Source organism: Macrobrachium nipponense, chromosome 23, assembly GCF_015104395.2.
Source record: "Macrobrachium nipponense isolate FS-2020 chromosome 23, ASM1510439v2, whole genome shotgun sequence".
Taxonomy (NCBI): Eukaryota; Metazoa; Arthropoda; class Malacostraca; order Decapoda; family Palaemonidae; genus Macrobrachium; species Macrobrachium nipponense.
In genome coordinates this window covers 5,624,510-5,637,064 of record NC_061090.1, presented here as the reverse complement: position 1 = coordinate 5,637,064, position 12,555 = coordinate 5,624,510, and the positions used below count along the sequence as shown (strand labels likewise).

General features: G+C 36.3%; 1 protein-coding gene across 6 annotated transcripts in view; it reads left to right on the top strand.

Annotated features, from left to right (window-relative positions):
- Positions 1 to 12,555, top strand: part of LOC135198406 (exocyst complex component 3-like) — a 322,829-nt gene that overhangs the window by 193,910 nt on the left and 116,364 nt on the right. For all 6 annotated transcript variants that reach the window (XM_064225949.1, XM_064225970.1, XM_064225981.1 and 3 more), the window contains exon 5: positions 11,830 to 11,962. In XM_064225949.1, coding sequence (XP_064082019.1) covers positions 11,830 to 11,962 — 133 coding nt within the window. The remainder of the gene's footprint in view (positions 1 to 11,829; positions 11,963 to 12,555) is intronic.

Below are 12,555 nucleotides of genomic sequence, written 5' to 3'. Positions count from 1 at the left end.
TCGTCCATTCCACTATTCCTGCGCTGTATCTGATTACTGGCACTGCCCATGTGTTTATGGCTTTTATCATATTTCCGGCCTTTGAGTTTTGACTTGAGTATCGCCTTATTATTATTATTATTATTATTATTATTTTATTATTATTATTATTATTATTATTATTATTATTATTGTTAAGAAATTCACAGTTTCTTGAAAACAAATTGTTAAAAACTATCCACAATTTTATATTAAAAATATATTTTTATGTAAAAATATATAATAAAAGACTTTCGAACACCTGAACGGTGTTCCTCCTCAGTGAACACCGTTCAGGTGTTCGAAAGTCTTTGTTATATATTTTTACATAAAAATATATTTTTAACATAATATATAATTGTGGATATTTTTTAATAACATTATTATTATTATTATTATTTTTTTTTTTTGCTCTATCACAGTCCTCCAATTCGACTGGGTGGTATTTATAGTGTGGGGTTCCAGGTTGCATCCTGCCTCCTTAGGAGTCCATCACTTTTCTTACTATGTGCGCCGTTTCTAGGATCACACACTTCTGCATGAGTCCTGGAGCTACTTCAGCCTCTAGTTTTTCTAGATTCCTTTTCAGGGATCTTGGGATTGTGCCTAGTGCTCCTATTATTATGGGTACAATTTCCACTGGCATATCCCATATTCTTCTTATTTCTATTTTCAGATCTTGATACTTATCCATTTTTTCCTTCTCTTTCTCTTCAACTCTGGTGTCCCATGGTATTGCGACATCAATGAGTGATACTTTCTCCTTGACTTTGTCAATCAGCGTCACATCTGGTCTATTTGCATGCATCACCCTATCTGTTCTGATACCATAGTCCCAGAGGATCTTTGCCTGATCGTTTTCTATGACTCCCTCAGGTTGGTGCTCGTACCACTTATTACTGCAAGGTAACTGATGTTTCTTGCACAGGCTCCAGTGGAGGGCTTTTGCCTCTGAATCATGCCTCTTTTTGTAGTGATTCTGTGCAAGTGCCGGGCATTTGCTTGGTATGTGGTTTAGGGTTTCATTTTTCGTATTGCACTTCCTACATATAGGAGAGATGGTATTTCCGTCTATCGTTCTTTGAACATATCTGGTTCTTAGGGCCTGATCTTGTGCCGCTGTTATCATTCCTTCAGTTTCCTTCTTGAGCTCTTCCCCCTGTAGCCATTGCCATGTGTCATCGCTGGCTAGTTCTTTAGTCTGTCTCATGTATTGTCCGTGCATTGGTTTGTTGTGCCAGTCCTCTGTTCTGTTTGTCATTCTCATGTCTCTGTATATTTCTGGGTCTTTGTCTACTTTTATTAGTCCTTCTTCCCATGCACTCTTCTGCCACTCGTCTTCACTGGTTTTCAGATATTGCCCCAGTGCTCTGTTCTCGTTGTTGACGCAGTCCTCTGTTCTTAATAGTCCTCTCTCTCCTTCCTTTCATGTTATGTATAGTCTGTCCGTATTTGCTCTTGGGTGTAGTGCTTTGTGTATTGTCATATGTTTCCTGGTTTTCTGATCTATGCTGTGGAGTTCTGCCTTCGTCCATTCCACTATTCCTGCGCTGTATCTGATTACTGGCACTGCCCATGTGTTTATGGCTTTTATCATATTTCCGGTGTTGAGTTTCGACTTGAGTATCACCTCAAGTCTCTGCATATATTCTTTCCTGATCGTGTCCTTCATCTCTTGGTGTTTTATATCCCCTCCTTCCATTATTCCCAGATATTTGTATCCAGTCTTATCTATGTGTTTGATGTTGCTCCCATCTGGTAGCTTTATCCCTTCAGTTCTCGTTACTTTGCCTTTTTGTATGTTGACTAAGGCGCATTTTTCTATTCCAAACTCCATCCTGATGTCCCCAGATACAATCCTTACAGTCTGGATTAGGGTATCTATTTCCTTGATGCTCTTACCATACAGCTTGATGTCGTCCATGAACATCAGATGGTTGATTCTGTTGCCTCTTTTCTTGAGTTGGTACCCAGCATCCATCTTCTGTAGCACTTTTGTCATGGGAATAATGGCTACTACGAAGAGTAGTGGGGACAGTGAGTCGCCCTGGAAGATCCCTCTCCTGATGTTAACCTCTGCTAGTCTTATTCCAGAGCTTGTAAGCATTGTATTCCAGTTGCGCATTGTATTTTTGAGGAAGCTGATGGTGTTTTTCTCTGCCCCATATATTTTCAGGCATTCTATTAGCCATGTGTGTGGTATCATGTCGAAGGCTTTCTTATAGTCTATCCATGCCATGCTTAAGTTGGTTTTCCTTCTCCTACTGTTCTTCATTACCATTTTGTCTATCAGGAGCTGGTCTTTTGTACCCCTACACTTCCTTCTGCAGCCTCTCTGTTGGTGGGGGATGGTGTTTGTCTCTAGGTAGTTGTATAGCCTTTCACTGATGATACCTGTTAGTAACTTCCACATTATTGGTAGGCAGGTGATAGGCCTGTAGTTGAGATGGGAAGGGAGAATGAGAGAGAGAGAGAGAGAGAGAATTGCTATTTTTATTGTTTAATGTTGCTATTTAATCATAATAAACATAATATTAATATTTGAAAATTAGCAAATAATTTTGTTATCGCCAAAAATGCATTTTGTCATGAAATAGCATCAAAATACACCAATTAGTGAATATTTCTTAAAGAAAAAGTCTGTGAATTGCCGAATTTATCTCAAATAATTAATAGATAGGTCCCACAGAGTCTGTGAATAGACAAGTCCACGAATCTATGGAACGCAAATGCGGGATGGTTTACTGTATGCCAAATCTGGGCAAAATCGGTTTGGTAGATGTGGGTAAAAAATTGGTTGCAAGTTTTGACCCAAAGAGACATACAGACAAACCAATAGACTGACAAAGAAGTCAAGTTAAATAAAAGCATGTAAAAATTAAATAAACATTATCATGAGTAAAAGTTAGCCAACATTAACCCTTAAACGCCGACTGGACGTATTTTACGTCGACATTTTTTGTCTCTCGGGTGCCGACTGGACGTATTTTACGTCGACATACAAAAGTTTTTTTAAAAATTCGCGGAAAAATACTTTTAGGCCTACCAGCCGAAAACTCTTGAATCACGCGCCTTGGGGGATGCTGGGAGTTCACGGATCAAGGTGTTGTTTTGTTTACAATCGTTACGCAGGCGCGCAAGCGCGAATTTCTTTCTTGCCGCACTAAAAAGTATCTGTGACACATCTCTGAAATTATTTCGTCACTTTGACATAATTTTTGTACCATTTTAAATTAGCCGTTACATAGAGTATTATATATGAAAATGTGTGCATTTTATGTAGAATACAACAAAAAATACTCATGATTGTAGCTTTTATCAGTTTTAAAGATATTTTCCATATAAAATAACGATAAGTGCCAAAATTTCAACCTTCGTCAACTTTGACTCTACCGAAATGGTCGAAAAACGCAATTGTAAGCTAAAACTCTTATATTTTAGTAATATTCAATCATTTAACTTAATTTTGCAACTAATTGGAAGTCTCTAGCACAATATTTCGATTTATGGTGAATTTATGAAAAAACTTTTTCCTTACGTCCGCGCGGTAACTCTTCCGAAAATAATCATACATGCGATTGTGGTAATGTTTGCACCATTTTAAATTAGCCGTTACATAAAGTTTTATATATTAAAATGTGCGCAATTTCATGCACAATACAACTAAAAACAACCCATGGTTGTAGATTTTATCAATTTTGAAATATTTTCATATAAAAAATGATAAGTGACAAATTTCCAACCTTCGGTCAATTTTGACTCTACCGAAATGGTCGAAAAACGCAGTTGTAAGCTAAAACGCCTATATTCTAGTATTATTCAAGCATTTACCTTCATTTTGCAACAAATTGGAAGTCTCTAGCACAATATTTCGATTTATGGTGAATTTATGAAAAAATAACATTTTCTTTACGTCCCGCGCGTAATCTCTTCCGAAAAAATCATACGTGCGATTGTGGTAATGTTTGCACCATTTTAAATTAGCCGTTACATAACGTTTTATATATGAAAATGTGCGCAATTTCATGAATAATACAACAATAAATAGTTGAAGGTTGTAGCTATTCTCATTTTCGAAATATTTGCATATAAATCACGATAATAGAAAAAAACCACGTTCGGTCAAATTTGACTCTACCGAAATGGTCGAAAAACGCAATTGTAAGATAAAACTCTTACAGTCTAGTAATATTCAGTCATTTATCTTAATCGTGAAACAAATTCGAAGTCTCTAGCACAATATTTAAATTTATGGTGAATTTTTAAAAAAAACTTTCCTTCCCTCCACGCGCGGATTCTCCGCCACAAATCTCCGAAATGCGTAAGTCCCATTCTCGGAATATTTGCTTCGTTTCATATTAGGCATTTCATAGAGTTTTATATATGAAAATGTGCGCAATTTCATGTAGAATAAAACGAAAAATATTTGAAAGTTGTAGCTTTTCTTATTTCCGAAATAATTGCATATAAAAAAATATATATATAAAAAATTCGACATTCGGTCAACTTTAGCTCGTCAGATATGGTCGAAAACTGCATTTGTAAGCTAATATTCTTACAGTATAGTAATATTCAATCATTTGTCTTCATTCTGAAACATATTGGAAGTCTCTAGGACAATATTTAGATTTATGGTGAATTTTTGAAACAAATATGTGTTTACGTAAGCGCGTTACGAATTCATGCATTATTTTGTGATAATATTTTCTCTGTGTTGCTTTTATTGTTTTACAATGTGTTATATATCAAAATGATCGCAATTTAGTGCACATTACAACGAAAAAAAAAGTAACTTGTTACCTTCAACCGTTTTGCGCACAGCGCGATTTGAATACAATTATATATGAAATTTCGTTTTTGCACTATCATATATCGCATTATTTATATATGATAATGATAATTTTTTTCATTTCTGATGGTTGCATACTAAACTTCAAGCAATGACAAAAAAAGGAGCCAAAAATGAACTCTTAATCTTGAAAACTAAGCGCGCTGTGATTTTTTGAAAAAAATATTTTTTCCGCTTACGCGCTCACTCTCAAACCCCTCCGGCATACGGGAGTCATTTTTTTTATTTACCGCTCCGGCGTTTAAGGGTTAAGAAACTTTTAATTTAGAAATTCACAATAAATCAATAAAAAGAGATACATATCTAATATCTGTTTACAATGTGTAAATGTATGATAAATTACCCTTCCTCGATTATAAAGTCCATTACTATTTGAGGCCTGTATGATAAAATGTAAAATATATTTAATTGGTGTTAAGAAAATATTTTCCATAAGTTATACTTTATATATGTATCAGTCATCATGACAATAACAAGCATCCATATGATCCATATTCAAATTTCATTGATGATGCTCTTTTGCAATTTTTGGCCTATACTGCATATTGTAAAAGTACATATCTTTCAATGATGACTAAGAGTCTTCATCAGAATCTCAGAGATTGAAAATAGATGACTACTAAAATCATCATCAGAGTCTCATAATGATCATTTATGAATATACAGGGGGGCCCCCATATTCGCGTTCTCTGGATTCGCGGACTCACTGATTCATTGATTTCTCTCTAGACCATATCTACTCATTACTTGCGGGAAATTCACTTATTTGCAGGGTTTTCCGATTAAAATAATCACTAATTAGTGTATTTTAATGTTATTTTCAGGACTGAAATACATTTTTATAACAAAAATGATTTACTAATTTTCAAATATTAATATTGATTAATACTGTAGTATTAGTAAGTATAATAAGATTAAATGATATCACATAAAAATAATAAATCTCTCTCTCTCTCTCTCCTCTCTCTCTCTCTCTTCTCTCTTTCCTCTCTCTCTCTCCTTCTCTCTCTCTCGCCTCATCTCTCTCTCAATCCTCGCTCTTCTCCTCTCTCTCTCTCTCTCTCTCTCTCTTTCTTACAGAGATGTATGTTTTTTGTATGATAGATAAATGATTTACTATTTTCAAATATTAATATTAATGTAAACAGCAATAATATCAATTTATTAAAGAAAATACTATAGTGAATTAGTAAGATTTTAGTTTATAAATAAAAAAAATTATGTAAGAATGAATGAAATCCCAGTCTTCTCTCTCTAACTCCAGGTACTAAAACTGTGAAATATGTCAAGTACAGTGGAACCTCGACATACAAAAGTCCCAACTTACAAAAAATTCAAGTTACGAAAACAAAGACAAAGATTTTTTTGCCTCTTCATACGAAAATTATTCAGGTTACGAAAGGGTGTTACTGTAAAGTCCCGAGATTCGCCCGGACCACTGAGAACAATTTTAAAACTCGTGCGCCTCTAACTCTGTAGACTCCCCACCATTCTCCCACTCTCACATTGGTTCCTGATGCTAGTCACCGCCGAAAGTTCCTGCTCTCCTATTGGTCAGCATCTACCCCATCATGCTCTATGTAAAGGCATCGTTCGGCCACTCTGTCGCACCAGCGTTATCGTAAGCACACGGAATTTGTTCGTTCACATATATGATTTCGTTTGTTAACGTAAATTCGTGTTAGTGATTTCGCTTTATACTTTATCGTGTTGTGTGAGAACTTAATTAGTAACTTAATTACGTACGTATAGTCATGGGTCCCAAGAAAGTTGAGGTTCACGGAAAGAATAGGATGCTTTCTATGGAGACAAAGATGGAGATAATCAAGAAGTATGAGGCTGGCATGCGGTCGAGTGTGATCGCTAAGGAATACGGCCGAAATCCGTTGACGATAGGCACCATCCTTAAGTAGAAGAAAGCCATCAAAGCAGTTACACCTTCCAAGGGCGTGACTATTTTGTCCAACAAGAGGAGCCACGTGTATGATGAGATGGAGAGGCTGCTTCTTGTATGGATAAAAGACAAAGAAATCGCTGGTGATACGATAACCGAGACAGCAATCTGCCACAAGGCCAGCGCTATTTTCGACAATTTGATTGCCCAGGCTGAAGACGACGGAGGAGAAGGAACATCGACGCCAACCCCAGACTTCAAGACTTCTCATGGGTGGTTTGAAAAATTCCGTAAACGGACTGGCATCCATTCGGTGGTTCGGCATGGGGAGGCTACCAGCTCGGACAGAAAGCGGCCAAAGCCTTTATTAAGACGTTTGACGAGATGATGATCAACGAAGGCTACAGTTCTCAGTAAATCTTCAACTATGACGAGACTGGCCTTTTTTGGAAAAAAATGCCTCGTCAGACATACATCACGGAGGAAGAGAAGAAGCTACCCGGGCATAAGCCTATGAAAGACAGGCTTACACTCTCACTATGTTCCAACGCCAGTGGGGATTGTAAAGTCAAGCCCCTACTTGTCTATTATTTGGAGACTCCTCAAGCCTTCAAGGCCCACATAATGCTAAAGGAGAAGCGTCAAGTGATGTGGAGGGCTAATGCGAAAGCCTGGGTAATGAGACTTTAGTTCACCGAGTGGGTATATCTCTGTTTCAGTCCAACAATGAAGAAATTCTTGGAAGAAAAGCAGCGCCTCCCTCTGAAATGTCTGCTGTTGTTGGACAATACCCCTGCTCACCCTCCTGGCCTCGAGGAAGATATCCTAGCGTAGTACAGGCAGTCCCCGGGTTACGACAGGTTTGGCTTACGACGTTCCGAGGTTAAGGCGCTTTTCAATTAGTATATGCATCAGAAATTATTTCCAGGGTTACGACGCCTCCAACGCTCATCTGGCACAAGAAATATGACACCAAAAATGCAAAATAATCAATATTTGAAGTTTTTTTTATGAAAAATGCATTAAGAATGCAGTTTATATAGTTTTGAATGCTTCCAAAGCATTAAAACTAAGGTTTTCTTAGGATTTTTTATGATATTCCGGCTTACAACAATTTTCGGGTTACAACGAGTCTCAAGAACGACACCCCCTTCGTAACCTGGGTACTGCCTGTATTCTTTCATCAAGGTTCTTTATCTTCTGCCTAACACCACCCCTCTCCTCCAGCCCATGGACCAGCAAGTGATATCGAACTTCTAGAAGCTGTATGCGAAACATCTTTTGAAGAGATTTTTCGACATCCCCGATACCATAAACCTCATCTTGTGTGAATTTTGGAAGGAGCATTTTGATATCATCATATACATCCGACTCGTCGATCAAGCTTGGCAGGAGGTTTCAAGGTGAACCTTGAATTCTTCGTGAAGGAAACTCTGGCCTGATGCCGTATCCGCCTCAGACTTCGAGGGATTCGACGTGGGCGAAGCTGATGCAGATTCAGAAACAGTTGACGATCCTGAATCTGTTTCGCAACCAGATCTTGACGAGATCGTTGCACTTGGCAAGTCCATGGGGCTGGTCGTCAATGAGGACAACATCATTGACCTTCTCGAGGAGCACCAAGAGGAGCTTACGACGGATGACCTGAAGGAGTTGGAGGCCATGCAACATAACGTCGTTCAAGAAGAGTTCTCTAGCAGCGGCGAGGAGGAGGAGGATGACCCTATGACAACGGCAGAAATTAAGGATGCTCTATTTTGTAGAAAAGAGACACCCCAAAAGGCTTACACAGGTCAAATGCTTCCACAGTTCAACGACGTTTGCCTGAGTCGTTTCAGGAACATTGTGAAAAGCAGGCAGAAGCAATCTTCCTTGGATAGTTATTTTTTAGAGGCCTTTAGTAGGGTAAGCAAACAGGAAGATCCAAGTGATAAGAAAAAACAGAAAGTTGAAAGTGGTGAAGAAATTGAAATTTTGTTAAAAAAAAACGTAAAGTATAAAAAAGTAAAAAAAAAAAAATAAAAAATAAAAAAAGACAAAAAAAAAAAGAAATTTAATTTTAAGTTTTTTGTAAGGTCAAGTGTTAATGTTTTCTGCCATTTGTTAATGTGTTTTATAAAGTTTAGTGTTAATGTTTTCTACCATTTTTTAATGTGTTTCGTAAAGTTAAATGTTCATGTTTTCTGCTATTTGTCCTCCTCCTGTCGCCACTTTCGGAGATCGCCTCACTCGAAAGGTAAGGTTCCACATTTTACTACATACGTATGTATGTACAGTATTTCTTGTACCATGTACACTAATACACTTTATTTACAGGTATGTAGTACATATTAGTAGTATATGTAGTTTAAGTTAGGTATTGAATGATCTAAATGGTTGTATTTCATTGTTTATTGGTCAATTTAGCTTTATTATCTAATTTACTGGGGTGTTTTTGTAGGGCTTGGAACAAATTAGGCAATTTAATGTAAAACGTGGTTCGAGATACGAAAAAATCAGGTTACAAAAGCCACTTCGGAACAGATTAATTTCATATCCTGAGGCTCTCTCTCTCTCTCTCTCTCTCTCTCTCTCTCTCTCTCTCTCTCTCTCTCTCTCTCTCTCTCTCTCTCTCTCTCTCTTTTACTGAGAAGCGAGAATTTGTATAGTATATGTACTAAATGTTTATTAATACTTTCAATATAATGATAATACGTATAACTGTAATTACAAAATTCATATCAAGTGATAGTATTTTAAAGAAAAGATGAAAGAATTTTTATGGTACTAGTATGTAATATGTTTATTAGTATTTTTAGTTAATAATAATAATAATAATAATAATAATAATAATAATAATAATAATAATAATAAAACTGTAATTACAAAATTCATATGTGGTATTATTTTAAAGAGATAAAAATAACCTTTCCATTTCACTTACGTAAGGATAACTCCTCTCTCTTACTGAGGTGAGAGAATTTTTATGGTAGATGTTATGTTTATGAAATATTTTGAAATAATAACTAATAATAATAAGAATAATAATAATAATAATAATAATAATAATAATAATAACAATAATAATAATAATAATATAACTGTAATTTCAAATGAAAATTATTCTTCCCTTCGTCTTTCTCTGTATCAGTGTCCCTACCTTCTCTCAACTCGAGAGATGCTCTGAGCTTGGATAGCTGTCAAATATGTCCAGTAATGTGACAAGGGAGGGGAATAGTGCCATGTAATGGTCAAGGATTTTAATGGTTTTTATGCAATTTCTCTCTCTCTCTCTCTCTCTCTCTCTCTCTCTCTCTCTCTCTCTCTCTCTCTCTCTCTCTCTCTCTCTCTCTCTCTCATCTCTCTACTCATTATGAGATCATATGGTACATGTCTGTACAGGCAGTCCCCGGGTTACGACGGGAGTTCCATTCTTGAGACGCGTTGTAACCCAAAAATCGTTGTAAGCCGGAACATCGTCTAAAATCCTAAGAAAACCTTACTTTTAATGCTTTGGGTGCATTCAAAACTATGTAAACTGCATTCTTATAGCATTTTGGGTCAAAAAAACCTTCAAATATTGATTATTTTGCATTTTTGGTGTCATATTTCTTGTGCCAGATCAGCAGTGTAGGCGTCGTAACCCTGGAAATAATTTTTGATGAATATAATTGAAAAGCACCTTAACCTTGGAACATCGTAAACCGAACCCGTCGTAACCCAGGGACTGCCTATAAGAAGTTTATTATTAATATTTCCCAATAATAATACTATAATATGTATAATATCTATACTATCTAATTACAAAATTCATATGAGTATTTTAAATACAATAATCTTTCCATTTCACTCTTTTAAATACTGTAAGGACAAAACTCTCTCTCTCTCTCTCTCTCTCTCTCTCTCTCTCTCTCTCTCTCTCTCTCTCTCTCTCCACAAGATACATATGTCATAGTGCGCACTCTCTCTCTCTCCCCCCACAAGATACGTATGTCATAGTCGTAATTCTCTCTCTCTCTCTCTCTCTCTCTCTCTCTCTCTCTCTCTCTCTCTCTCTCTCTCTCTCTCTCTTGGCTGCAAGTGTTAGAAGTACATATATACCTTTAAGGGTACTAATGTTCAGAATTACTTCTTTGAAATTATATTAATACAATCTCTAAGATTAATACAGTAATGTGATAATAATGTAAGGTAAACTTGATGCGGGATGTTACATAAGGTATACGTGCATTTGGTGTTTCTATTTCTTCCTTCTTTTATCTCTCTCTCTCTCTCTCTCTCTCTCTCTCTCTCCCGCTTCTTCTCTCTCTCTCTCCCTCTCTCTCGTCTCTCTCTCTCTCTCTCTCTCTCTCTCTCTCTCTCTCTCTCTCTCTCTCTCTCTCTCTCTCTCTCTCACAGCAAAAGAATTGATAGACAGGCAAACAGATTGTTCAGTCCTCTCTTTCTCTTTTCTCTGGAAAAGATATATGTATTTATGGGAGGGGAAGAAGTGTTGCCTACAGAAGTTTATTTCAGTCTTTTGATATCGTAAGGAGTTTCTCTCTCTCTCTCTCTCTCTCTCTCTCTGTTATTGACTGTTTATATATTTCTAATGGTAAAATGTTTCAGATGACTTTGAAATTATATTAGTAATACCAATTCAGTGGTATATTTGCTGTAGGATGATACTCTTAAGTTTACATTTGGTATTTGAACTTTCAAGATAGGCAGACATAAGTATTTTTAGAGGGGAGTTCTAATTATTCGCGGGTTCGCGATATTCATGAGGGTGTCTGGTACCCATCCCCCGCGAATATGGGGGGAACACTGTATGTATTGATAGTTTAATGCTTTTGCTTGTTCCTTTAATTTCGAAGGTTGCTCTAAGTCAAGCTTGATGAGACATTACATTATATCAGTCAGAGCAATCAATAAATAAGTTTGAGGGGCCAGCTGATCTTTCTAAGAAGTGTTTTTAAACCTTGTTATACAGTAATCCCATTTTTTACCATTTTATCTAAAGGTATTCACGTTTATTTAGGAATTAGAATACAATTTTTAAGTACTAAATGGAACTTTTTAAACTCTACCTCATTTCCATCTCTTTCAGTGCTTGATGGATCTTGAAAACAGCAGAGATGATCTTCTTTTTGAACTTCATAAATTACCACACCAGAATCCTAATGACACAAGAATGCTTAAAGAATATTTTGCTGATGTTCAGAATTTGTCTGAAGATCTAGGTAAGGAAACTGCAATGCTTCATTTGGTGATATTACAGTTGAAGTTAGAAAGATATTATAACTTACCAGTGTATGATAAATATAGCATCAATTTTTTTAAACAACTATGAATGAACTGACTTGGCCGTAACATACAATCCATATAAGCTTCCAGGTTAGCCTGCCCATCATTAACGCCTGTTTGATGTTTTGAAAAATTTTTAAACGTATTATAGATTTGATTCTCATGATTTCTGTATGTGATCTATAATTTGTGTATCTTTTTTATTTATTTATTTATTTTTTGCAAGAATGCAAACAATCGCTTAATGTAATATTCGTAGCACAAGTTGAAAACTTTCAGAGCAGCTTGGTAGCAAGGTGGTTAATTGGTGGAGGTAGGTAAATGGCACAGTACCATTAACTCACCCATCTGAAACCCAGTAAAGATTTCTTGCTATGTTCTGTAGTGACTTGTGTTAAATCTTTCTTTTCTATACATCTATCAGGCTTGTTTTTTAACCCTTGCAGTCCAGGCTTAATATATATTTAGCACACTCCTAGACTGGCCTAAATTTAACCCACAAGGTGCGGCGTGTCACTAAAATAGACGT